This window comes from Falco peregrinus, chromosome 5 (genome assembly GCF_023634155.1).
Source record: "Falco peregrinus isolate bFalPer1 chromosome 5, bFalPer1.pri, whole genome shotgun sequence".
Lineage (NCBI taxonomy): Eukaryota > Metazoa > Chordata > Aves > Falconiformes > Falconidae > Falco > Falco peregrinus.
Window position 1 is genome coordinate 45,961,735 of NC_073725.1, and position 26,654 is coordinate 45,988,388.

Genomic DNA, 26,654 nt, shown 5'->3' on the forward strand with positions numbered 1-26,654 from the left:
AATGCAGTTTAACCTGTGCTGATAGTAAAAAATGTCTCCATTTATCCTCAAAGCCAAGGAAGTCTGGCCCTGAGAAAGTGCCTTCAAATTAATCACACTGTGTTATGTAATGGCTATAAAACCATCAGTCCGTTTGGTGTCTGTTAACAGGCTCCCCTGTAATTGCTGTGCAGTTTTCTAGGAGAGAAGAAATTGTAAGTTTGTTGTTAATCAGAAGTGAAGTTTGATGTGTTCTAAAACGATATTCAGGTTTCCAATGACAATGCCAGTCTGTCATATAAAGAGATGATTATTTTTTTAGGTAGCTTGATTGTAGCCGGCACAGGTATTGTCAGCAGTAATGAAAAATCTGTCTTAAACATTGACGTTGCTGAGAACCTTTGAGTGTCCAAGTTACCCGTTCTCTGAAAATTGCTGTAATTGTTGTGTTTTCATCCTTCTGTAAAGGATCCCAACTATGGGAAGGACAGTTTTTAAGCTGACCTTGGGTTCTCCATATACATGACAACAGCTTGGATGAGTTTTCTGCTGCTTAGCCCCATTGTGGCCCCCAAGTCACCTGCTTTCAAACACTGCTAAATTAAACTTGTTCCTCTCTCGCTGTCTTCTAAGCAAGTGCCATGATTTGTACATATTTCTGATCTCATCTCTTCCATTTCTTTGCCAAACGCTCCACTTCCACCATTGTTTTTAATTCCCCGCTAGCAACTTGCTTTTTTGTCACATTTGTCCACCAATGGGCTGATAACTTTGGCTTCATGGGAGTGATGGAGATGAGAGCCAGAAGTGAGTCCCGTATGTCCTCAGACACACAGCCTGGTCACCAAACTGATTCACATTGCAGAACAGGTTAATTAGAGTTAAAGACTCTGCACTCTCTTACATTTAGCGTATGCCTTCCTGCTCAGAGTGGGGGTGATCTGACATTAACTTTTCTGTTCATGGTTTGTCAGTAGTCACATGTCATTTATGACTTGTGTGGATGAGCTGAGACTCTTTACCATTGGTATTTACTGTCATCCCATGGCTTAACAAAACCAGAATAATGAAAAATCACATTAAAAAGCAGCGAGGAATTTTTAGTAAAGCATCAAACTATCAAGACAAATACTGTCCTGATGCCTCCCTTTGCTTTAAGCAGACAGCTGTCTCTGTGCTGTGACTCAGGATTTATACAGCCCAGTGTCATTTTAGTCCCTTGTTGTTGTAAAACACATTTTTAAACTTGAATTTAAAAATAATTAACTCTACCAATGCACTGAGAAGAAAGGAGAAAAGCTACAGAGGCTTATCAAGTAACCCTGCAGCGTAAATTATGAAGTGGCCAGCCCTGTTCTGTCCTTTTGAAACAGAATGTTGTATTTGAAGAGAAGTTTATGAGTAGTGTTGTTGGCAGGCTGGCTGCCTCCTGAGCTGTCCCGGGGCAAGCAGGGTGCTCCTGGGTGATGCACAAGGTCCTCGGATGCATGGATGTGCTCACTGTTCACTTCTGGGGCTGCAAACAGACTGTAACAAAAAACTCTGCTCTTGAAGGGTAAATGACGTGAGAAAACACAATGGGTAAAGCCTTTTCAATGGCAGAGCCATCACTGATTTCAGCAGAGAGAATTTTACTCTGACTTTTGTCATCTTTCATTTATTTTTATGAGTGGGCATGCTTGACAAAATGATAAACAGGATCAGAAAGAAGCTCTTGGGGTCTCACAGACCACCAACCTGCTCCAGCTGCTATCCTGGGCCAGGCACAAAATGACTCTTACGTACGTAGCATTTTCTAGAAATTCCCTATGTGCTGCCCCTAACCAGAGCAAAGAAATATGGACTTATTTGTATTATTTCCATTAAAATTTATCTATAATGACTTTGCTCTTACTACATCCTTTAAACATGGAGTTGACTTTAGAAAAGGGAGACATCCTCCTTATTGCTGTACACATGTGGGAATACAGTTTTAAAAACCTGCTCTTTGAAAAACTTGGTATACCCCAGTCAAAGCTGGCTGCATTTTTAGTCTTTTTTTTTTTTTTTTTTTTTTTTAATTCTAAAATTACTGGTTCAACCTCTCTGCTCCAGAATGCCATAGACAGATTTTATTTAGTGGTTTATCTGAGTTTCTAAATTACATGCAGGACATGATGCCACATGTTTTCTCTTCAGTAACTACTTTATTTTTGCCTTGTTCTCCCCTTCTGTTTTCTGGTGTGGAGGTAACACCTGCTTTGTGTATCTGCTGAATACTTTGTCACTTGGTTTATGGCTAATCGGATCTGATGAAGGGCTCTGCCTCTCTTATGCCAGGTTTGGCTCAGACTTCCAAGCCAATTGCACAGGTGATTGGAAGGATGTATTTTCTTTCGAATAGAGATATTCTTTATCACATTAGATTTTTCCAACTTCATCCTTTATAACGAGTAGCATAAAATTAAGCCAATACAGCCTTTTTTTTTAATTGCTTTAGATGCATCTGTGTTGATTCAGGAGCTCTTTATTTATAAATAATTTCAAGATAAATATTCACTGAATATCTTATGTTTTGAGCTGACTGTATAATTTAAAGCATACTATGTTAAGCCTAGGAGTCGTTACATTATACTAATACTGTAAAGCTGAAAATACACTGCCAGAGAACAGACAGGTGGAATAAATGTGCTGTGAAATGTAAATGTGAATTGTATAGACTCCTGTTACTCTCTTTTTAGCAAAGATTATGATAAAGCTTATCTTAATTGTAACTAAGCCATCTATAACAACTAATAGCTGGAAGTTAAAGCAATACAAATTCCATTTAGGAGTATGATGTCCTGAAGGGTGTATGGGGGAAGGCTCACTCAATAGCTAGCCTACATCTTTCACCGTTTTCCTTGACACTGGCTGCTGGGCACATAAGAGATGTGATACAAGCCTAAATGGAACTTCTGTTCTAGCCTAAGGTAGCTGTTCTTATGAATTAAAGAAAGCATGATTTTAAAAAAGCTGATGACCACTGATGAAGAAAAATACTCAGGAATATGGTGGTTTTATTCCCAGAGCTTTGCTTTCACATTTATAATAAAATCTGAAACCAGGTCAGTTTTATGCTTCCTCTTTTTTTTGCTTATGTGGAGGCAGATATTTTTCACACATCTGCTTTTTTTGGTGCTAAGTTCTATAAATCTGAATTAATTTAGCAGCAGGTTAATATTTTAGTGGCTGTGTCTGTACAGTCTGTTGTGGGTTGCTCAGTCTCTCTGTTTCTGATGGTCTGAAGCCTGTGACTGGTACTGGGGGCTGCTGTAGCTGAGCTAGTACAGCTTTGCAGGGCTTGGGCTCTGGGTCTGCCAGCACCATCACTGGAACTGGGGTGCCGTTTGCCAGGGCAAGGACAAAAGTTGCTTGCACGTGCCTGCTGTATGTTGTGTGGTTTCACCCACAGACAGCCAGGAAAAGCCTCTGTATCTGAGGAAGGAACCCTGATTAAACAAATCTGGACCTTGTTTGCTAAAGAACCTTCTGTACACTAGCAAACTCTTACTCATTTATTACCTTTTTCAATGTAACATTTACCACAAATGCTTAATATACTAATAACTGTTAATTTTTTTCCTAAAAGGAAGGGACTTTTTTCTTTCCAGGAGAAGTATTTTCCCCAGTTTTGCACACATGATATTTAGTGTTCTTTGCTGCCTGGTCGCTGCAAATTCTTAAAAAAAGTCAGGCTGTAAATAGTTCTGTTTCCATGCAGTGTGAGCACAGGGGAACTTCAGAGTTTGAAATTGCATCTGCAGGGATCTAGACTCCTTCCCCTCCTTCTCTCCATCCCTCCTCTCAAGAAACTCAAGTTCTGATCCCTATTACATCTTTGCATGGGATTACATGGACTGCAAGAAACAGAATTTGATGGATGGTTCTTAAGGTGTGCATTACAGCTGCCAATGACTGGAAAGAAGGGTAATATCCTAGACCAAGGAGAGATAACTGAGTTTGAGATTTTATTTTTTTTTTTCATTTTCAAGTTTTGGACTGGTCAGTGACAATAAAATAAAAGTTACAGACCTTTATTTGGTGTGAATATTGGATGTGTGTGAAAGGAACCTCAGTTAAAACACTTATTTTAATGCAGAACAAATACATAAGCATGTGACACATTTTATATGAAGAATTTGTTCAGTGGCAATGCATTATGGATGTGGTACTAGAGGTGCTGCAGTGTTCGCTGAATACAGTAGACGCTGCTACTTTTCTTTCTTGCCTTCGAAAAGAAAAGGCAGTCTCTATAGCAGCATGTACCTTCCTGTTACAAAGCAAGAAGCCAGAAAGGCGGAACAGAATTTTCCCCTGAAAAATTCTTTTTACTACTTTAACTGCTGTTTTGCGCCTGTTTAAAGAGGTTTTGCTGTCACTAGACTTGCACACACGCTCATCCCACTTTGATTTCTCCTGTCCTCCATCCTTTCAACAGTCACATTTCTGTAGGGTGAAGATGGGGCATGAAAAAAAAGTGGTTTGTGCCGCCTTTTTCAGTTTTTTCTTGCTTTCATGTTTACACAAAGGCTGAATAAATTTTCAGTGTTCTTACATGCCGGTTACCTGCTTATTAATCATTTTCCAATAGCACCCCAGGCCCGCACTGCATGCACAGCCATCAGATTGGCAAAGGGTGGAGAAAAGAGGACGCCATCTGGGGGACTGAGGCAAAGAAAAGCAAAATGGCTTTCCTAATGTCAGGCAGAATTATGTCACAAAGGTGAAACTTGAGATAAAATGAGTTTTTCTAAAGTGTCAGTGCAGGCTGTTCTCTCCTGTTGTGCGTTTGATTTTTGAAACTCAGAAAACCTGTCCTCTGCATCTCCCTCCCCGTGGCAGGCAGTTAGAGATTGAAGCATAGTCTAAGGTCACAAACAAGTGAAATGGAAGGAAGTGCGAGGACGGAGGGTGTTATGGTTAAATTGTTCAAGAAGTGTCTGGTTCCTATTCATGGAGGCATGTTGGTATAGGTACACCTATGCTATAGATACCACTATACTGATGGGAAAGTCATCTAGTACAGTAGCCTACTTTGATCTGATAAAATGAAGTAAGTTATGTTGGGGGAAAATAGTTTTATCAGTCTTTCTGCCTTATGTTGCTGAACTGTTACTTCCCTCTGTTCTAGGCAGAGTCTTATTTGTTGTACAGAAATGGTCTGACAGTAGATGTTCTGTCACTGTAATAAACTTGCTGTGCTTGCCCTGATGTCAAAATTAAGCAAAAGTGAAGTTGAGTTAAACCTTGTTTCGCGTTACTTCCTCGAAAAAGGAGGAGAGAGCTTAGAAGTATGGGGCTCCCATTGGCGTAGGTTTGCTCTCTTTCACCTCGGTCAGATTTAAGTCTGCAGACATTTTCTCTAACCAGTTGTTGGCTTTGTTTTGGTTGGGTCAGTCTCCACTCTGGTATGGTTGCCATTGGAGGGGGGCACCAGCATGTGCTGCCTGCAGAAGGTTGGTGGCTTGGTTGTGGATGGCCACATTCCTCCTCATGTAGCATGAGCTCCAGCCTTCTGAAACCCACCTGCTGTGCTGGGGAAAAGCGCTGGAAACTCTCCAGGAAAAAACACAACTTGCTGTTTGTTGGTGATGAACAACAGGGAAAAAAAGCTGGAGTGATATATGGCTGTGGAAAAAGTCACTGAGAAAGTACTGTCAGATGGAAGGAGTGCCTCTTTATTCTTAGAAGTCTGCTCATGGTACCTTGTAATGTTTTTATGATTGCATGTACTTCTGAGTATACAGTTGTATGATCATCTGCATGACTTTTCTTTTTTCTTTTCTCACAGTGCATGCCAATTAAAGGCCTCGGATTTGTACTCGGAGCCTACAAATGTATTTGCAAGGCTGGTTTCTATCATCCCAACATCTTCTCAGTGAGCAGCTTTCAGAGTAAGTGCCTTTGCTTGAGTTTACAAAAACAAACAAACAAACAACAAAAAATCAAAACAGACCTAGCATTAATAATGCAGGCTTCCTTTTTATCCTCATCAGGGTTATATAGTAAAATCCCAGTGGTTTGCAACTCTTGGATTATATAATCACTTAAGGAGTTCTAGCCCTTTGGTTTGTCATTCATGATACTCTTGAGGATCCTGTAAAACATTTGAAGAATATTTGATTTGTAAATAAATTTTAAAACAGGAAAAAAGGTCTTGCTATGGGGAAATAGAGGTTTCTGGCATCTGTGCTCAAGCACAAGTATTGAGGAAATTAATCTAGTAATTTTGTCTTTGGTCAGGATAAACTAGAATGCACTAGCTTCTTGCTTTGCATGGAATTTAATTATTTTTATTTTAATTCATTTGCAAAGGAGAATCCAAAAGAGCATTCAAACTCTAATACTTGCTGATGAGGTATGAGAGATGGGTCAGGCCTGAGAGTCTGGATGGATGTATGATACAAAAGACACGTAGCCTACACTTGACCAGGCACACATCGCTTGGTATTTAGCCTGAGTTGCCCACATTAAGGGAAACAGGACTCGGTTGACTCAGCAGGGAAATACATAACCTGCATGCCCAATGTTGATGCCTGTTGCTTTCACATATGACCAAAGTGTAATCTCTGCATGGAATTTGTGCCAAAATTGTTGCAGTTATACTAGTAGAGCTTATGCTGCAGTGTGTAAAGCTGTAGCTTGAAGGTGTAAGAGGGCATCCTCCTGCTCTGAAATGAATACCATCCCCAGCTTCTTCGCACCATCCTTTAGCCAAAGGTTCATGTTGTCAGCTTTCTGCCGTGGGAGCAGTTTGTTTGAGATACCCTGGGAATGGTGATGAACAGCTTTCACTGTTTCAAGGACAGCATGTATTTTCTCCTGCCTTGTGTGAACATAGCTGTTCCTGTTCCACTATAGAAGTATGTCTAGTAGTATTCAATACTTAATGTGTACCTAAGTGATACTCAGAGATTCAGGTGTTTTGTACCGGTAAATCGTGTGCAGGATTATATGACACGGTACTTGTAGAAGTATGTCCCTGTGCTACAGAGCTGCAAATAAATCTTCCAAGTTCCTTCCTATGTTAGTTGCTCTTGAGCTCTTCTTTCTTATGTGAAAAGTGACAGGGATTATAGGTGAAAGGTGAGTAACTTTCAATATTAGGAAAGCTTTAGAATTCCCTATTTGTTCGCAGTCCTGAGTTCCTTTGACCTGTGTTGGCCCATTTTTATCAATTTGATCTGGTTTGCTTATAGATGGGGCAAGATATCTTACCCCTAGCTCAGTATATCCCATATATATGTATGATACATATATTTATGTCACTTGTGTGTGTGTGTGTGTATATATATGTAGCATAAATAGCACAGTTTGTTCAACAGCTTACCTGGTGACTGTTTGTTTCCCTTCTCATGTTGTGGAGTGCTGCAGAAGGCAAGCTTATGATAGTGCTTTTTCTCTGGTCTGTGTGAATCTTTTGATAGAGTAAGGATGGTGTTTGGTTGCTCTTGCAGTGCAGTGAGTTATGGTGGAGCTGGGATTTAACTCCTTGAATGAGAGAAAAAAAAAATCATTCTTAGATTTTTGTCATACCAAATGCCACAGAAAACACAAAAATAATGTGGCTAGAAATTGAAACAGAATTGATCATTAGGGATGAGACTCATTTTATCTCCTATCACCTATCTAAAATGTATATGCTTAGTATGTGTTAGCCACCTAGGTTTCAACTGCAGTCAGCATCGAGAGCGTGACTCTGCTGGAAGGTGATTCTGCTGATTTAGAATGGCAGAATTTGTATTTATATGGGAAAAGTAACTCTTGGCAAATAACCTTTTTTCTTCATTTACGGTAAGAGAAGCCCATATCGATTTGATACAGATCCACTTACCTTAGGTTGGATATTTAGCTTTTGAATAGAGTAAAATTTGTCTCATGAAAGTGTTTGCATATGCTGGTATTTTAGGATGTGCAGTTGCATGATCTGGGGCCACTTTGATTTGAATATGTGTTACTGTGAGCTAACATAAACATGAGTTTTGAAACAGTCAGTAATAAAGAACTGCTTTAATTCATGCAGATGCAGCTCAGTTTGCCCCAGGCTCTATAGGTGATTTCAAAAAGTGAACAGTGAGACAGCTAATGTGAGACTGGAAATGAGTGAAATAATGGTGGAAAGACCAGTGGTTCAAGGGAATTTAGCCCTTTCACCCAGCTGCATTCTGTAAAAAGCAAAAAGGAAAAGGTGACATGGTTAAAATGGCTGCAGTATGCATTTGCACATTCAAAATGATGCTAATAACAGGAATTCTAGACATGAATCCTGTAAGCAGTTTTGACAGAAACTGTCTGACCTGAAAATCTCTTTGTGGAGATAGGTTGGTGAAGTCTGATGATAAAAGAGATGAAAGTGAGTAGAATTGTTAATTGTTTAGCAAGTATTCCTAGTGGAAGAAAATAAACGAGGCAGGAAAGATTTGCAGATCTCGAGATGTAAGCAAGCAGATAGATAGGTAGAAAAAAATAACCAGTTTTGTACTTCTGTGGATTGAAAAATTGGGTTGAGTGTGTTGTGTCTTGAAATGGACGCACTTCTCAATGATAGTGGGATTTTGCACAGCAGCAAAATACGGGTAACTACAGTGGCACAATTGTGCCTGAAGTGTCAGACTTTTAAGCAGGGGCAAGGTTCTGCTTTAGGTCCAGGTGAATGTTTTGGTTTGAATCTGAAAGATAGCTGTATAAAATGGCTTTGCAGGGATGTTGGACACTCTACATGGTTTGCTGGTGGGAAGGCTTAAAAGACTGCTTTTGGGCCTCCTCTGCAAACTCAGCTGGGGCCCTGAACACCAAGGTGCAATGTTGCATAAACTGTGTCCTCTGTAGGAAAAATTCTGTGAATTCGTTGTTTTTCTGACTGAAAGCAGCACAGTGTTGCTGCTCCCAGGGATGTTGCACATATTGCAGGTTCCTGAAGTGTATGTGGGGCAGGGGCACAGCTGAAATTTAGGTTGTTCTCTTGCTGAATAGGAAGACAAGTAGGAGAGTGTTTCCCTCCCAAGGCTGAGTTTGTTCTTCAGAACTGACGGTGGCAAAATACGTAAAACCTTTCTATTTTTTCTGCGTTAGTTAATGAGGACTCTGGGTACTAGTGGGGCACAGAGTTACTGCCATATTTCCAAGGTCTCTTTTGAGGACAGAAATAGGTTTTAGCAAAAAATTTATTTCACATGTGCAAGTTGCATTAACCTGGAAGTGCTAAGCACATGATTATGCACTTTCTCCTAATGGCTCATGTTTAGGTAGCATTATCAGTATAGGTAGAATAGACTAACTGCTGACTACATACATTTTAATGTTTTTGCAGCACCCTCCTCCAAAGCACTTATGTTCTCCATCTCATGGGGTAATCAGGTTTGCATTGGAAGATCCTTAGTAGAACAGCGGTGCTTTGTTCAACCTAAAAGTTCATTCTTTAGTAATGCATAATCCGTGCGTTGCAGAGATTCTGCTCAGCTCTTGCTCTTCTGATGTGGAACCTGCCCTGTGCAAAAAGCTGCTTGTGCAAGAGATGGCTCTTCTGTCTGGGTTATATGGGACTTCACTGTCTCTAGTGGTGGTATGATCACATAAAAAGTTCCAAGAGGGGTTTCCAGTTCAGTGGGAATTACCGTTTTTTTACACTTGTCCTTTGGTTTTGGTTCTTCAACAGAACTCACGCATGCAGATCTTTGCACATATGAATGCTGTCGCTGACTTCAGTGGTCTCTTTCAGGGATGAGGATTATGACTATGGCTAATTACCAGGTTTTGATGCTAACAGGTCCAGTTACGTTCACACACACTGTGTTACTGCAGCATCACTGATGCTACTGGTGTTGTTCCTAATTTACTTTAATATTAGAGGACAGGAGCAGAGTCAGTCTTGTTCTGCTCAGTGCTCAGCATGCAGTCTGCTCTGTGTATTCATCTGCTGGGTTTTGGCTGGGGTCTAGAATGATTTTGTTTGGGATGGTAGCAATCTCTGCCCTGGCACTTAGCAGTCTGTGGTGCCATTCTTTCTTTGCAGGAAGATCTCAGCTGGCAATGTCCCAGCTGCTGAGGCACCCTTTGCGTAGCAGAATGTGCTTAGGAGAACCAAAGCTGTTGAAGAGTTGCCCTCAGGAGACCATTTCAAAAACAGATGGGCTGATCAGACAGAAAAATAAGACTGGGATAAAAGAGAGAAGAGCTAGAATAAAATACAGTAGAGGGGACACAACTGAAGCATTTAAGCTTTTTTTGTTGTTCCCCCCGCCACCCCCCAGTACTCAAGCATTTTCCTTATTATACTTCATGTTAGTTTGTGTCCCTATTACTACTTTCCACCAATTCTTTGTACTATTCTTCTTCAGTTTTCTCCTTTTTTTTTGTTACTGCATTTTATTAGTTTTTTCTTTTTGTTTCTCCTTGAGAACGGTACTTTTTACACCTTCCTCATCCTCATTTTGAACTCCTGCAGCACAGTCAGTCTTTCAGTGTTTGCCTCCATTTCATTTGCATCAGTGCTAAAACTGTTGCTGCCATACATGGAGCAGAATTGTCTTCTTGTCCATCTACCTTATCATTGTTTAAATTTTTTTGCCATCTTTTGAGGGAGGAAAAACTGATTTTCTTCACTGGAGGAGGCATGTGTAATTCCAAAGAGCTGCCGAGATAGGAGAAGGCATGGCACAGTGAAATCTCTAGCAGTGCTCTAAGAGGCAGTAACTTCATGCTTGGCTTGTACCATCTGTGGCTTGAATTGATGTTACATTGACTTCGGTGAGGGGACAGGGCCAGATATAAAGGGCAGAAATGTTCAACTGTGCAGTGGGCAGCAGTGCCCTGAGACACGTAGTCAGGGCAAGGGTGTGTGCGGGCAAACGAAGCTCCCAATCAGTTGTAAATACAATGATCAGTTATTTCCCAAGAACGTTTTTTAGAGGGTCTGGAAAATGTTTGTTCTTTTTGGCAAGAAGAAAAAAATAAATAAGTGGATTGTTAATAATTCGTTATCACATTGTGTAAAATCCCAAGTAGATACAGGTTTTTTGATCTTTTTTATAGTAGCTATAATGAAGAATCATTTCAAAGTCAAAAGATAATCAGTCATAGCTGGCAGTGCAGGAGGTGCATATCAATGATATTCCTTTGTATACAGCAGACAGCATGGTGCCAGACACATCTAAGCAAAGCCTTACTGTTGTGTTATGAATTCATATCCCTGGGATATTTACTGCAACATGCAACTGTTTATTGGCTGTTATCCCTGTAGTATGTGAAGAGCATACACATGAAGAAACTTCCATGCATGACTCATGTAAGAAAATGATTGATGAAACAGATTATAATGCATTTGCAACAACTTTCAAGGTTGAACAATTAAGAAAAAAAGTAAAAATATCAAGCTTAGGATCATGCAAAGTTGTTAACCCGTATTCATATAATATTTGTGACTTAAGTAATATCACAACCTTAGGTTTTAAATTATATCATTTCAGTAATCAAGTTTTTACACTGAAAATAATTTATATGGTTACCACAATAAAAACATATTAACAGATGTCTCGTATGACTCAGAAATGTGAGGTTTATAAAGAGATTAAATAGTCTTTTTGGGGCTGGGGTAATTGAAGGGTGACTCTTTACGGAAATGATAAAGGAACAGATGTGTCATGGAAAAGCAGGTTGGCATGAGTGCAGATGTTGAGGAAAGAGTGAACTCAGTAGGCAGAGCACTTTAGATTTGGATTGGGAGGTGGGAGAGACTGTGACTTCTGTCTCTCAGAGGTCAGTGTGGGTCTGTTGCTCTAGCTGTAACTTAGAAAACAGAGTTAATGTTGGATATAGAGAAGGTGGTTTCTGGCAAAGCTCTTGAAATGGTAACAGGCTGAGGTCCATGGGTGTTTGCTCTAAAAAGAAGTTCCAGTCATAGAGTATCTTCAGCATTAATGTTGCTTAGAGGTTCTCCACCTTCTTGGGATCCCCAAGCACAGTTATTTTCCAACATTTCCATTCCTGCCTCCCACAGTCTCGGTCAAGACGACACAAGATCTCTTCTTGCTGTCTGCTTGTATCTAAGAAAATCTGGCTACCAGCATGAGTCAGCACTACTCAGCTATATTCAGGTTTCCAACATCTTTGTTTAGAATAAAGCTCCAAAGAGAAATTCACAGTCTGCATGAGAAATACCAGCCTATTCTCTGCTCACTGCGGGATGCAGGAGCGAAGCATCCTACGCTGAGGACAAGGAGCACAAGGCTGCTGGAACAGCACACCAAATAAACAGACTTAGGTATACAGGCTTTTTATCCCTTTCTCAGGCTTTGTCTGTAAGAAGATGTGTGCTCATGTGCACTCGTACATAGATTTGAGAAAGCAAGAAATAATTACCCTTGTAAATAACCCTCTGCTTCAAATGTTTCAAGCTAAAAGTCTGAAGAGAGTTTCATCAGTCAGTATGCGTGTGCAACATTGGTGGAATAGGCTGCCTCTTGAATTAAGACTAAACAACTCATGATTTACTCCTTTCACTGATGGAGGGGACTTTTGATCAAAGACAGTGGAGCAATTCTCTGGTCTTGCGAAAGTGGGAGAATTTAACATGCATTTTAACACACTTTTGATTTGGTTTCGGCCACATTCTCTTGTTTCTGGAAGTTCCTGAGGCTGTCTTGCTTACATTAAACATTTTCAGCTAATTCAGTTTTTCTTCTTATTTAACAATATTCTTTTTCACCCCATTTCTTTCACCTTTTTATCCGTTAATTGCCTGTAGAGTAAGCAGCCTTTACAGGGGGTTACGGGCAAGTGTTTATGGATCAGAAAAAGTAGGAGTCCTCCGGTGTCCTCTGTTGGTGGGATTGAAATGTCAGCTCAAGAATCACTAATTTTCATAGACAACATTAACTTGCCAGTAGGTTCTCCAGGTTTCCTGGTGTGCTTGTGTGAACAATGGAAAATTATACTTAGTGTAAGTGCACTGGTTTTGCTTTGGGGACAGAGTAGTGCAGTCATGCAACAGCATGGTGAACAAATGTTAATTAAGAAGGGTTTTATCTAATTTGAAGGTAATTAATTCACTGATAGTGTCTTTATGAAATTGAGGAACAATCTGAAATAGGATCAGAGCTTGTACTGTGAACATTAGGTAGTTAATGTGTCTGCTCTTCATGTGTCTGTAAAATCCTTTCCTTATTCCTGAATCTTTGATGTAATTTTTCCCCATTCAGAAGTCTCCTTCAAATAATTTCCCGTGCAGATTTGGCCCACATTAAATACAATGGGAGAGCATTTGGCATTTGATAAGGTCATTTTCCCTCATGTCTAAATTGGTCTGCATTTTCTGAACATGACAAAGGAGGGTGAAATGAGAAAAGCAGCCCTGACAAGCCATTTTGTAACTTAATGAGAGGGGCCAACCGGGAGGGCGAGGGAGTCAGCAGAGGACTGTTTTGCTGCTGTATGGAGCATCCTGTACAACTAAAGGTGTCTCCCCTTACCCTTCTGATACTTTCAGGAAAGGATGCAGAAAATCGCTTTTCTGGCAGTGAATTATCGGAGGAAGTCTACACCTGCCTACCCTGCAGGGAAGGATGTTCTTACTGTACAGATGATACTCCCTGCTATGCACAGGAGGACAAGTATTTACGGCTGGCTATCATCTCATTCCAAACACTCTGTATGCTTCTGGACTTCATAAGCATGCTGGTAGTGTACCATTTTCGCAAGGCAAAGGTAAGCAGACATGTTTTACTTTGATATTCCTGCTCATTGTGTGGTACAGATGTATGTTAGGTGTATAGCTTCTCATTTTGACAGTCAGTTTCTCAGGTAAGGAGCTCAGCTCAAGGAGGGGATGGGCTTTCCAAACAGGAATGCTTTGCTTTAGTCATGGAGGTACCTAAATTGTTTATGTAGTTTTTGAAAAAAAATGCTGAGCAGTTTGTACGTCCCAGTGAAATCCACTTACATTTATGGATGGTCAGCAAAAATCATGGAAACCTATTATGTTTGAAGTAATTTTGGAAAATCAGGCCAATTATGCAGGCAGCTAAAAGACTTGTGGGTATTTATAGTCTCAGGATCTTGAAAGTCTCTGTTTTACTACTGCTAGGAATGATGTTTGGTTTCAGTATGTTTGAGAGACTAGCTGGTAAATAATTATATCAAAGAAAAATCTCTCCAAATAATTCTAGTTCCTAGAGACTTTAAACTTGATTCTATGGTTAAAGATCTTCCTTTTTCTCTAAAGTATTAATATATTAAAAGGAGTGTCTGTAAATTGCTGATGGAGGCTACGGTTATGTTTTATGTACTAACCTAATGAACCGTCTGATTTTAGCTCACTCAAAATCTTTTAACATATAACATGTGGAATCTCACTGTTGCCTTAGTAAATGCAGAATATTCTCTGAAGTTTCCAATTTACTAAAAAAAAAAGCAATGAACTGAAGCTGGCACGTATTCACTACCTACATTTGGGAGATGTAGGTGTGCACACAGTATGCTACATTGTTGAAATTAATAGATTGCTCCACTTTCTATAGATAAGCATTTCCATTTTGGTTTTTGAAACACTTGATCCCACAGTCTTCCTAATCCTACACTGTGTTACTAATGCATGGCTCATTTTGAAATACTTTAATATCCTGGCAGGAAATCACAGAATGAGCAGTAACTTTTTTTTTTTTTCCTCTTCTGTTTCTGACAGAGTTTTTGTATTTAATGGTATTGCATAAAATGATTCAAATTACAGACTTAATTGTATTTATAAAGCTTTTCATTATGAAAAATCTGTTGTAGGCATCTGTTTAGTTGCTTAATGTTAACTTAGCAGAAGAACTTAATTCCAATTTTGTGAGATTTTAGTCTGTATGGTAATGTTACTCACTTTTAATGTCATAGACAGCATCATGAAAGAAGCATTCTTTGTGAGTAAAAACTTTACACTCCTGAGTTACAAAATGAACAGAGTAGATTACTTGACATGCAGCTATTGCAAGTTTGGCCTGATTTATTTTTTTTTTACACTGAAATATGGATTGTTTTATAAGAAATTCATGTATTTTCTCATAAATAGTTTGAGATCAGAGATGAGTAAAACTGTTTACACTGTTGCACTTTTACACTTACATATGTTCTATGTATCCACTACAGTAAAAAAAAAAATTATGTGTATGTATATATATATCTTTAATAATCATACTACAGAAATCTGGTATTTCAGAAAACCTGCCGGTAACAAAAGGTGCATTTTTACTTCTGTGATGATTAGGCATTTCCTAAAGTAGGCTATGAGTAAAGAACCAGATGGGATCTGAATTTTTAATACCAAAGCAATACTAAAGAGGCATATACACACACCTTTCCTTGTTTCTAAAGAACTTTTCAGTCTATATGCAAAAGCTTGAGCTTACTTTTTTCCAGGTTACCTCTTACCATTAGACATCATGATATCTGAACGGGTGAGAACCAGACATAAAACAAAACATTCTTTTTTCCAGAAAGAGAATTGTCTTTGAGACATTGTATTTCATTCAGTTCGAAGAGATTAATTCAATTATAATTTTGCTACATTAGAAGAGAGTTGACTTTGCTCTAAATATATATTTCACAAGGGAAAGGGGAGGAATAATATGGTGATTAACAATCCTTTCCTGTATGATCAATGTTTTCAAGGAATAGAAACTCATAAATAAGTGTTCCATTGCTTTTCATGTCATTCAACTGGATTTTTTTCTTGGATTCCTTTATGTTCTTTACGTTGTTGGTACAGCATGATTTTAAAAAGATAAAGATCTTGTGTGATTATCATGAAATGACAAGCTATGTAAAGGGGAAACATACTGGGAACAATGAGTATTTGCATAAGAAAACTGCTGGTTACATTGGGTAATGACAGAATTTTGGAGTGAAGGAGTTAGAAGACTAGTAACTGACTATGTACTCTCCACCAAGGGGAGAAAGTCACAAAAATGGAAGAACAAATATTAAAATATATTAAAAATATCTGCATTTTGAGAATTGCCAACTGTTAGCAAAACAAACCTCAATTACGTTAGTATGTCTGTCTGTGATTAAAGTTACTGTGTTAAACTGCTCATTTCCATTGTGCTGGGTGGGTGTCAGAGGAGAGCACTTTTTGGATTCACTCCCACATATGGCACTGCAATATTCAAATAGTTACAACAAGTAATTTTTGATAGCACGTTTTAACAGAAAGAACTGTGTACTGCTACCATATCAAGAAACAATATTCAGAGTGTTTTAAGAGTGAAAGATAAGGGTTAAGAATAAAAAAAAATGCTAAATGAAGATGCCAGTGATGAAAAAAGGAAGAGTGGTACTTTGGTACAGTTGTTGATGGGTAAAATGAGCATGCAAATGGGATCAGGTTACTGCTCCAGTAAAAGTGACTGTGCAAAACACTAATGCTTGTACTTCATGGAGGCTCCTGGTAAATATAAACTTCAAAAAGCTAAGGTCCTGAAAAGTTAAGGTCTGCCAGCAGAAAGCACCCTGGGAAGAAACACTCCTGGCACCTTGACTGTGAGAATAATAATTCAGACAAAGACTGATTGAGGTCCATAAGGGCCCTGTAAAGATCTACTGCTCCACTTCCAAAAGAACACAGTAATAAGAACAGAAACGTTTTCAACAATTAATGCCAAAGTATCGTTGACAGAATGTGGCAACATGACTTTCATTTTGACATGGTCTTTATTACTGACCAAGAATGTAATAACGATCTACAGGGAAACATGGTAAGTATCAGCCAAAGTGGTTCCACAAGTGAAAGATCTTGGCAAAATGAATGGTAATAAATAGCCAAAGCCTACAGCAAGCCAGGTGACTAAAGCCAGGTTTCTCTTTAGAGGAACCTTTACAAGTCTCTGAAGTTTAAGGTGTCTTCTTTTAGAACTAAAGATGCCTCTAAAGAGTCCTCTCCACGCTTCTGAAAGAACTCCTCTACAAAACTGTGGAATTACTTACTGTGGAGCAAGCTACTGCTTACATTAATAGCAGTAGAGGAGGAATGGAAGATGAGAAATGTGCCATCAGTGTTTACAAAGAATTCCCATAATTGTGACAAGAACTAAAGATCAATAGGTCCAACTTATATGCTTGCAAATTCATAGAAATGGTAATAAAAAGTAGAACTAATGGGTCCATGGGTAAGTGTGGGAAGTGGGCTCTTGTGACAATGTGATGCCCTACAAATGTATTTATAGCTCTGTGAAAGTGGGTTATGAGCATGTGGATATGAGAGTACTTTTTCCAAAGTCTGCCACCAAAAGCTCTTAAAAATCCATGATCTCAAGGGGCTAGGGAAGTCACATTTCTTGTAGGTAACCAAGAGATGACAAAGGAAAAGACAGTGCAGGAAATGTGGTATAAGATCATGTAAGACAGGGACATGTTGACATGTGAAGAAATATTCATGGTTCCTTTTTTAGTATCGCTAGAGGGTGTTCAAGGGATCTCTCAAGAGGTTAAAAAAAATCAAGTAGGTGTTTTACACAACTTTTAATTGCTTTGTGTCACTCATTGGCAAAAAATATAATGGATCCCAAAGTATAAATCAATTCAGATAGAGTTCAGAAGGAATCTTGAAGGGTATTTCCATTATTAGCTGTTTAAACACAGTGGTTTTTGTGAAACATCTGGTACATGAAGTCCATTTTTTTTTTATTGTTAGAAACTGGGAAGATAGTCCAGAAAGGATAACTCTCTGCTGCTCTCCTTAAATAATGCAGCACAGGCCATGACCTGAGGTAGGACACTAGAGTCTGAATCAGACGAATCAGAAAAGACTCTTGGCAAAGAGTCATTAAGGTAGATGTCATGCCTCTTCTTGAAAGCATTGTAGTTACTCATATGGACTTACACATTTGATAGGTGGCAAAACAAAATGCAACTCACTTTTCCAAGACACAGTGACTCCAAACTATCACTGGTACTACTGACCAAAATCTTGACGTTGCCAACCTGTAAATGAAATGGCAAATTAATGACTTAAAGCAGTAGCCAGCTTTGGCAAACAGTACAAAATGGAACTGCAGAAAGATACTGTGAGAAAGCTCAGATCAGTGCTGAAGAATTCGAGGCATTGTCAAACACAGGTGAAAGTGACTCAGCAGTCCCAAGATTAGCTCAGCGGTAAAGTTATTAAACTACAAGAGTCATAACAGGAGAAAATCACAGGCAGAAAATGTGGCCCTGTGCCGAGAAAAGGGAGAGCTCCAAAGTAAGAATAGAAGAAATTTGGAAGAAGGCACAGGAGTAGCAGAAGCTAAACCACTAGTGAAAAGCATTGTAGGGAAAGACAGGATGAAAAATGTAACAGATAAAGCAGATGCTTCTGCTATAATGGGAAAAGACAAAGCATTTTTAGCAGGAGAATAAATGGAGGAAAAGTGCCAAACAAAGAAAAAAAATGAAAAAAATATTCACAGCTAATATAGAAGCGAAAGCAGATGTGCAGATCACTTAAAAGAAATTGTTAGCTACTCTAGACAACCCTCATGCCAAGCAGTAGTGAAAACTGGAAACCCTGAGCCAGGCATTGACACAAGCTGCAGGAGACTGAAAAGCTCCTGGGAGATGGAAATGGATGAAATCCCATCAGAAAAGCTGACAGCACTTGCCGCCACAAGTTTAATGACACTGGGAGTCAGTGAAGCCTGGGAGAAAGATTTTTCCTCAGTAGTGGAAATGTTGGAGTTTTGATAGACTGGCCTGACAGGGTGATTTTGCTGAGTACTGCAGCTGGGGAGATGCTGAGGCTTCTGCAGTGTAAGAGGGGTAAAGGGACACTGGATGCAAAACAAGGAACAGGCCCAACTGAAGCTCTCAGCACTTGGGGTGGGCTAGATATGTGTCCTAGCATTTGTAGAGGAGCATATAAAGGAATAGACTCCTTGTATTACTTTGGTTGTCAAAAGACTGACAGACTATGAAAGGATTTTGAAAAACAGCTTTCAGCCCTACGGAGTCAGATCTTCATGGCTGTATACAGAGGTGCAAAACGTTCTCTAAGTTGAACAACGAAGAAGCGAATCAACTCAAGGTGAACACTAGCAAACATCCTTGTGTGCTATGGAATTATTGATTGGATAATGCAAACATTGCTACTAAAAACACATCCAAAAAGTATGAGGCTAAGCTAACAAAAGTAGCCAGCAAGGACAGAAATCACTGGTGCTAAAAGAAATATTTTCAAAAAATAAGCAACTTAATATTGATTTTTAAGAAAAAGCATCAACAAAATAGGAGAATTCATCTATGTGAGTAGGGTTACATGAACCAATGGAGAGCGCACAGGGAGTGACCAACTGCAGTATTGATTTCATGCAGTGTAAGGGTAGCAAAGCTATACAGCACCAGAAAGAAACAGAATGTTTAAATAAATATAAAGAAAAAACTTTTTTTAATTTCAAAGCTAAAAAAGGATTTCAAGGGCTAAAGATCTACCAGAGCCTTAGAGAGGAAACCAGCTGCATTGTAAACACGTTCTTACAAAAGTACCAGACCGTGGAATGACATTACCTGTGAAGAACCTAAAGAGCTCATCAGTTATCAGGCTGCCTTTTCAAATAAATCAGAAAGAGGAGCTGAAAATAACTGACCTTCACCTAGCAGCATACCAGCTCAAACATGGAGCTGTCAGGTAGAATACAACTGCTGGGAGGAATTTTAAGTGCCCTTAAGAAATGCTAAGAACCACTACTGGCAAAGACACCAGAGAAGCTGATCTCAGCTGTAGCATAGAAGAGGCAAATTTCTACTTCAGTGATAAAGGAGGAATGACAATGTGATGCCAGCCTTGACTCACACTAGACATGTTCAGAAAGGTCATTGACTGTGAATTCTCATTCAGATCAATGCTAAAGGCCTCAGAGTAGTTGCACTAAAGCCAGGCTACTTTGCCATCATCTTTGCTCATCATGCTCTGCTGTGCTGCCAGATCCTGAGCGTGCAGGGGAACTGCAGGTGTGCGGGAGGAAACCTTGGGCGGGTCTGGTGGTTCAGTCTTCCTAAAGTATCTGTGGCCAGCATCTGTAGATGTACATCCAGCACATCAAGGTAAAATTGGCAGCAATGAGCGCACTTGGAAAAGGTTGTTTTCAGCTCTGAAAAACAATGGGAAAAAACGCTTAAAGGAGAGTCTTCAAAACAGCAGTTTGGAATGGTTTTGTCATATGGCATTAACAGTGATGAAGGATTTTGATAGAGCCCATTGAAATGAAGGGCTTTGCCCTATTCAAGACTATTTCCAATCCCAAATATTAGAAATTTATAACTAAATGACCCTGTATTGTACTGGTGCCCACCCCCCCTCCATTCATGAACACTCAAGAACTGTTGGAAATACAGAAATGCACATACTTTTAATGAGAGGAGAAAAATACATATCTGGAACACTGATCAGGGAAAAACCTCACAGTTAACAAGACACATGGCTAATCATCAACAAGAATAAATCATTTTACATCTCTTGAGAGAACTGTAGCAAATGAAAACAACTGACTGGTTATATATGGTTTTTACTCTGTCAAATACAGTTTTCCAGTGTTTGGAGTTCAGGATGGCTAGATATTCTATGCTACAGCTTTCCTATTTTTCCATTTAGTGTAAATACGTTTAAGTGTTCTGTTAAAAATTATTTCAAAACTTTGAAGACAGGCCCTAAATAATGCAATTTTAAACACTGCAGGAAACTGCACATAGATGGAAAGGCAACATGCAAATTAATGCTTAGTTCCCCTTTCTAATACTGAGAAATCAAGAATATCTTTTCTCCCTTACTGCAGCCATGATAGGATGCAGTAATTCAGAGTGAGATAATCACAGGCTATTGATGCGTGATACATCTTTAAATATTAAAGCATGCTGGCTTTGCAAACATACCTTTTCTGCTAATGTAAAGCAGCTAATTCTTTTTTTTTTTTTTTTTTTTTAACTCTACAGTGGCATTTTGATGTGCTTATGCCTGGATGCCTTTCATCTTTGGTGCTCATTCTGCTTTTTTCTCCCTAGACACCAATTTCTGACATTTCAGCTGAAGTGGAAACTTGATAGAGGGAAGAGATCTTGCACAGATGGAGCAGCTGCCTTTACATGCTGTGCTGGTTGGTGGGCATACCTGACAGTTCACTCAGCACATACACATTCTGTACAGTGCTTTATACACCCTTTCTTTATCATATCCTGCAGTGAGAACCTAGTTTCTTGTCATTTTTCAAAGAAGTTCATTGTAGTCTTGAGGTGTGCAGCTTTAAAGACATTGGTGATGTTTAAGACTTATTTTTAGTGGAATTCTCATTTCCTTTATTCATAAAACAGAACTCATGAAATGTTCTTTCCCATTTTTCTGCATAGTTAAGGTATGCCTTTAGGGATGCTGTAATGTTTTAACTCTCACGTAAATAATTGCAGAGTGCCATATTGAGAAGATAAAAACTGCAGGGGCTTTTAGCCTGCAGCAGCAGTTGAGAGTGCCAGATGATACTGGCTGCTGGAGTTCCCAAAGACAGCAGGCAATGGTAGCCATGGCTGCAAAAGTTGTATTGGCCTGTGTTTGCAGGGTGTTGTGGTATTCACTTCATAAGAAAAAGGTTTCATATCTGTATATATTTGCATTCTAATATATGATTTAGAGGAATTAAATACTTGTGAATAGAAAAATAAACCTAGTTCCATTATAGACACTTTAGGTCTAAGGAAAAACTGAAGTATGAAGAAAATAAGGAACTAGCTATATAATATGTTGGTTAATTAGGTCTCGTAAGAAGAGATAATGAGAAGAGCAGGGTGGTAGGGAGCACAGAAAGTCTGTATACAGTGTTTGCTAGGCAGTCTACCCCTAATTGACACGGTAGGTCTTAAAAATGACTTTTCATCGGTACTCAGCAGTAGCTCTGAGGATTCAAGACCTATGATCTTCTTCATATATCTTTATATTAAGCCAACATTTTTCTCCAAAGTTGAATTATGCACCTTAGGGCCCATCTGAACAAAATACATGACTTGTAGGGCTGTGCACTGCCTTCAAAGTGATGTGAATCAGCCATGAACCGTGACATGTTTGTTCCACTTTGGCTTTGAGACTGATTCCTGGCTTTTACTTTGTTACCCTTAATGTCTTGCTGTTTAAGACCTCGCAGTCTACAAATCATTGTCATCATCTGTTCTGCCAATATTCCACCAAGCTCTACAACATAGACCCTCAAAGATGAAATTGATGGAGCTGATAGTAGTGCACTTTCAGTGCAGGGTGCTGGCTGGGAAGATTGCTGTCCCCAGAGACAAGGCTGTAGTAGTAGTAAATGTAAGTTTAATTGTATAACACTATGATTTCACTTTTAAAATAAATGTAAAATAAAGGTAATTGAATCCTTGAATTTCAGCATATATTTTCCAGCAATGAGAACTATTTACAGCATAGCATAGTTCTTCCAAAGCTGTTTCAGAGCTAGAAATAAAACTGAGCAAACTGCTAAGGTTTTGGGTTGTCTGTTAGTCTCTGTCTTCAGTCCTTGCCGAGTCTTGTGTTTGTGGACCTTGTAGGGAAGCTGAGCAGACCAAATGGTCTGTCACATGATAATAAGCTTTCCCCACTGCTTCTCTGATGCAGTTACTTCAGGACAGTTGCATTTAGCTGAAGTTTCATTTGGGTTTGTGAATGGACATTTACAGATTTGCTGGGAAGAGACTTCCTATCATGTCAGCAGAATAACAGAGACATTACTTATTTATCCTGTTATTTGTCTTGGAGTTGTATGCTGCTGTGAACCTTCCTTGTACAATCAATAGCAATAGCAAAGTCCCCAGGGGTTTGCATGAGGTCTTTGGCATGCCTCCCATTCCAAGAGCAGACTTCTGTCTGCAGCAGGCCTTTCTTTTTGTTTTAGGAGTCTTAAGCATAGGCACAGAACAACTATTCCAAGTGTGAGCCCAAGTTGTAGTGGGGGGACTTTTCAACCAGGAAGGCTTGCAGAATTTCATAGGACAGTCATTTGCTTGATGAGCTCTTTGTCTCTGGGAAAAGTATTTGGCCAATGGACAGGGCCAAGTTTCAGAGATTGGAATGTGTTTTTTGATGCAGCTGTGATTTCCATTCCAGCGTGCCAGTGCCTGGACCCCATTTTGATGCTGAAAACCAGTATAACTAAGGTGAAGCACATCTGAAGATGCAAAACCACATTTTGTAGAAAATTCCACTCAAAGAGAAAGAAGAAATAGGTTAGATGAAGAAACAGGGAAAACAAACTATCAGAAAAAATGTAGTAAAAGAACTTTCAAATAGCAGAAATAAAACTGTATTGGAAACCTTATTCTAGGAAGTGTCTTACATTTTTACCTGATTTTTTTTGTTGTAAAACTTTTATTTAATGGTGGCATCCACAGAGAAACTTTATGTGCTGCTTTATTGTGGTTTTTTGGCTGTATCATGGTGAAAGCTGAACACAGATCGTTGAGACCAAAACATATGCCTGTTCTTCATTCTTTTATGCATTTCTTTGGGCAACAGTTGAAGGTTTATAGCTCACAAGCAGCAGCCTTATGCTGTCAGCTTCTCTTTAGGACTTCGTGCTGTGAACACAGTCAGATTGCTTTCTGCCTTTCCTGTCCTGGCCATGCCTCCCTCTGTCTGGAATAAAATCTTGACATTTTTCTCTGACATCTTATCATCAATATCAATATAACTGAACAGAAACCTTGATCTCCTCCTGCTTCCCTCTAAGACATCCCAGCTACTGCTTTCTTAGTTGCTATAGCAACCTGCTTGTTATCTAACATAATTTTGGACTCTGGAGCTCACTTTGCCTCCAGCTATGTCTAAGCCTTCCTGAACTCCTTCTAATACATGTTTTCTGCTTGGTCTACAGACCTGAAATTCTTGTCTCACCTTGTTATCGTGTCTCGACTGCTGCAGTGTCCTTTCAGCTGGCCTTGGCAAATGCAGTCATGGCCTGCTCCCGTCTAGTCAAACTAATGCTGCAAACTATTATCTTCCTGCCACTTTGCATTGCCCTCATTGCATCTCCCTGCTGATACCGTACATGAGCTGTACCTTTTGGTTTTTGAACTCCAACATGAGTTTTTCTCTCTGTCCTGATGCCATTTCTTTGATGCAGAAGTTTCAACATTGGCCTCCATCATCATCTTGTTACATTTTTCAAAAAACAACCCTTGTTCTGTTCATACTTTCCTCATGCTTAGTAGAGGCTTTTTGAGAGCATCCCCTGCTCTCCATATCATGACTTCAGATTCAAGTGCTAACAAAGTATGTGACTACAGGTGGGATACTGATAGGCTGGGACGACTGGTTGCTTGTTGCACTATGAGATATTGCCTTGTTGTTCCATCGTTATTTGCAACTGTTGTCCCTTATCTTAAACTCCTAACAGTCATTTTTACTTTCTGCTTGTGCAGGGTCCGTGATAACTTGAAGCTGACCTGGGGCTGGGGCTTTCGGCAGTACAGTGCTAGGAAGAATAATTAAGTTATACATAGTAATATTTTCTTCAAAGGCAAATAGACTTTTATTTCCAGTGAAACATAAAATCCATGATCTAAACTTAATGAGAGATTACTTAGTGTAATAAATTCGGAAGAGCTAAAAGATCTCACTGTTTTGGGGATCAGCATTTCTCAGATCCAGTCATAAGTTACTAGTTCTGAGCAGTTCAGCCACTTAGCTCTTGTAAAGTGAAAGTGAATAAAGTAAACTGTTGTTGGATTTAAAATCTTCATAATTTTAAAGTTTTGTTTGATTTGAAATTAGTATAATGATCTTAATCTATAGTTTGTTTGCCTTCTCAGTCATGTGAATAATGAGATTTTTTTTATCTTTATCAGGTTTATTCTAACCCTTCTCTTCTTACATCATTCTTGGTTTGTTTCCTCTGAGATACTATGAACCTTGAGCTTTGCAGTCAGGTTGTTTTTTTATCCTGTAATTTACCATAAACTCTTTCTTTCTACGTGATTGAACTATAATTTATACAGACTGTTTTAGTGAGCTGTGGTATTATCTTCTGTAGCAGGTGATGCCATGCTGAATAAGAAAGCTGAAATTCAGTTCAGGTATTCTGAAGGTATTTGTAAAGTAAACCAGGGGAACACGCTAACTGATCCCTTCCTCCTGCTCATGAAATTTGGTTTTGTATTCCATCAGATATTTTGTATAGTCTGTTTGCTGATTAAATCCTTGCTGATTAAACAACTGTCAATTTTAAAGCACATTTCATTCTTGAAGACCATAATGCCTTTGCATCTTCCTTTAATTTCATTTCTGCATTAATTTAATACATAACCTAGTGAAACAGGCACTTTAAGTGATCCTGAATTTTGACAATCATAATTTTACATACTCAGCTTTCAAATTAACTATAAGGACCAGACTGAAACTGAACTTAGACATTATTTACCTCATTACTGATTTTCCTTCATCTGCATACTCATGACTATTTGGTGAGAACCAGTTATCTTGATCTAAGCAGCGTGTCTATAAGGATGGAATTCCTACTCTTAGAAGAAAAGATGCCCCTGGGACATTAAACATTTTCACAGTCAGGGTTCTTCACCAACAAATACTGTTTTTTCAGGTATCTATCTGTCTTGTAAGCGGTGTAGTGCAACTTACATGCAGCAGGACCCATGTTTCAAAATGCAGAACACCTTACCTTCATCATGATGTACTGTAGCAGGTTTCATTACTTGTATAACAGAAAGGATCAAGGACCACATGAATTGGAAAATAAAATATTTGGGGATTTCTTGGATCCCTAACACCTTGTGCACTTTTAATGAAATTGATTTATGATTGATGGCTGCTTGACCTTTGCTTTTCCTAATTTTTTTTCAAGTAGAAAGTAAATTTAATAATTATATTCTGTTTGAGCTCAGGTACAACTAGTGATAGAAAAAAAAGTTGACCTTTGTGTAAGTATTCTTTAAAGGAAAATGAAAAAACATGAGGATTATATTTATTTGGTTTAGGAGTACTGCACAAAGCCTGCAGATGCCAGAAAATTCTGACAGTTTGCCAATATAGCTTAAGTGGCAGCACATAACTGTAGGCCTATCTTTGGAAAATTGGCCTTTACATGAAATTTACTGTATTTGCAATCCGTGCTCTTTTAGAACGCTGTTATTCAAATAGAACAATTATCATTAAAACTATTTCTCTGTGTGGTAAGAGGTTGAGCAGGACACAGAATTTCATCTTACTTCACAAAGAAATTTTCAAGAGGTGCAACCATTTCTCACTTTAAGAGTGTTTCCTGCAGTTAGCTGGGAATTAGTTGCTTGGATGTTGTACATCAACCAACAATAATAAAATGAAAGCGTAGCCTTGTTATGGCATTTGACATTTCCCTTTTCCTCAGTAGCAGTCCTAACCAGTCCTGGAGTTTATTATCAATAAAATAAAAAAATGACAACAGTGCTGTTCCAGGGTATCTAACTGAGGCTTCAGGGGACTCCTTCCAGTTGCCTCTGTGCCCATTTTGTAGTCCCTAGTAGTCCTTGTCCAGGTGCAAACAGGATTAAGATAACCACCAAAATGAAATGCAGTTCTGCTCTTAATGTCAGCGGCTGTCCGGCTGGGAAGATCCGGCTTTTGTCTCTTAACAGAGGAGCCAAACATATTGCTCGCTGTAGCTCAGCCTCAGGGAAAG

The 26,654-nt window shown here is 39.0% G+C and overlaps 1 protein-coding gene across 2 annotated transcripts in view; it reads left to right on the plus strand.

Annotated features, from left to right (window-relative positions):
- The window catches only part of GPR158 (G protein-coupled receptor 158), a 210,278-nt gene that overhangs the window by 83,814 nt on the left and 99,810 nt on the right, over positions 1 to 26,654 (plus strand). For both annotated transcript variants that reach the window (XM_005233875.3, XM_027781744.2), the window contains exons 3-4: positions 5,792 to 5,894; positions 13,484 to 13,701. In XM_005233875.3, the coding sequence (XP_005233932.1) occupies positions 5,792 to 5,894; positions 13,484 to 13,701 (321 nt within the window). The remainder of the gene's footprint in view (positions 1 to 5,791; positions 5,895 to 13,483; positions 13,702 to 26,654) is intronic.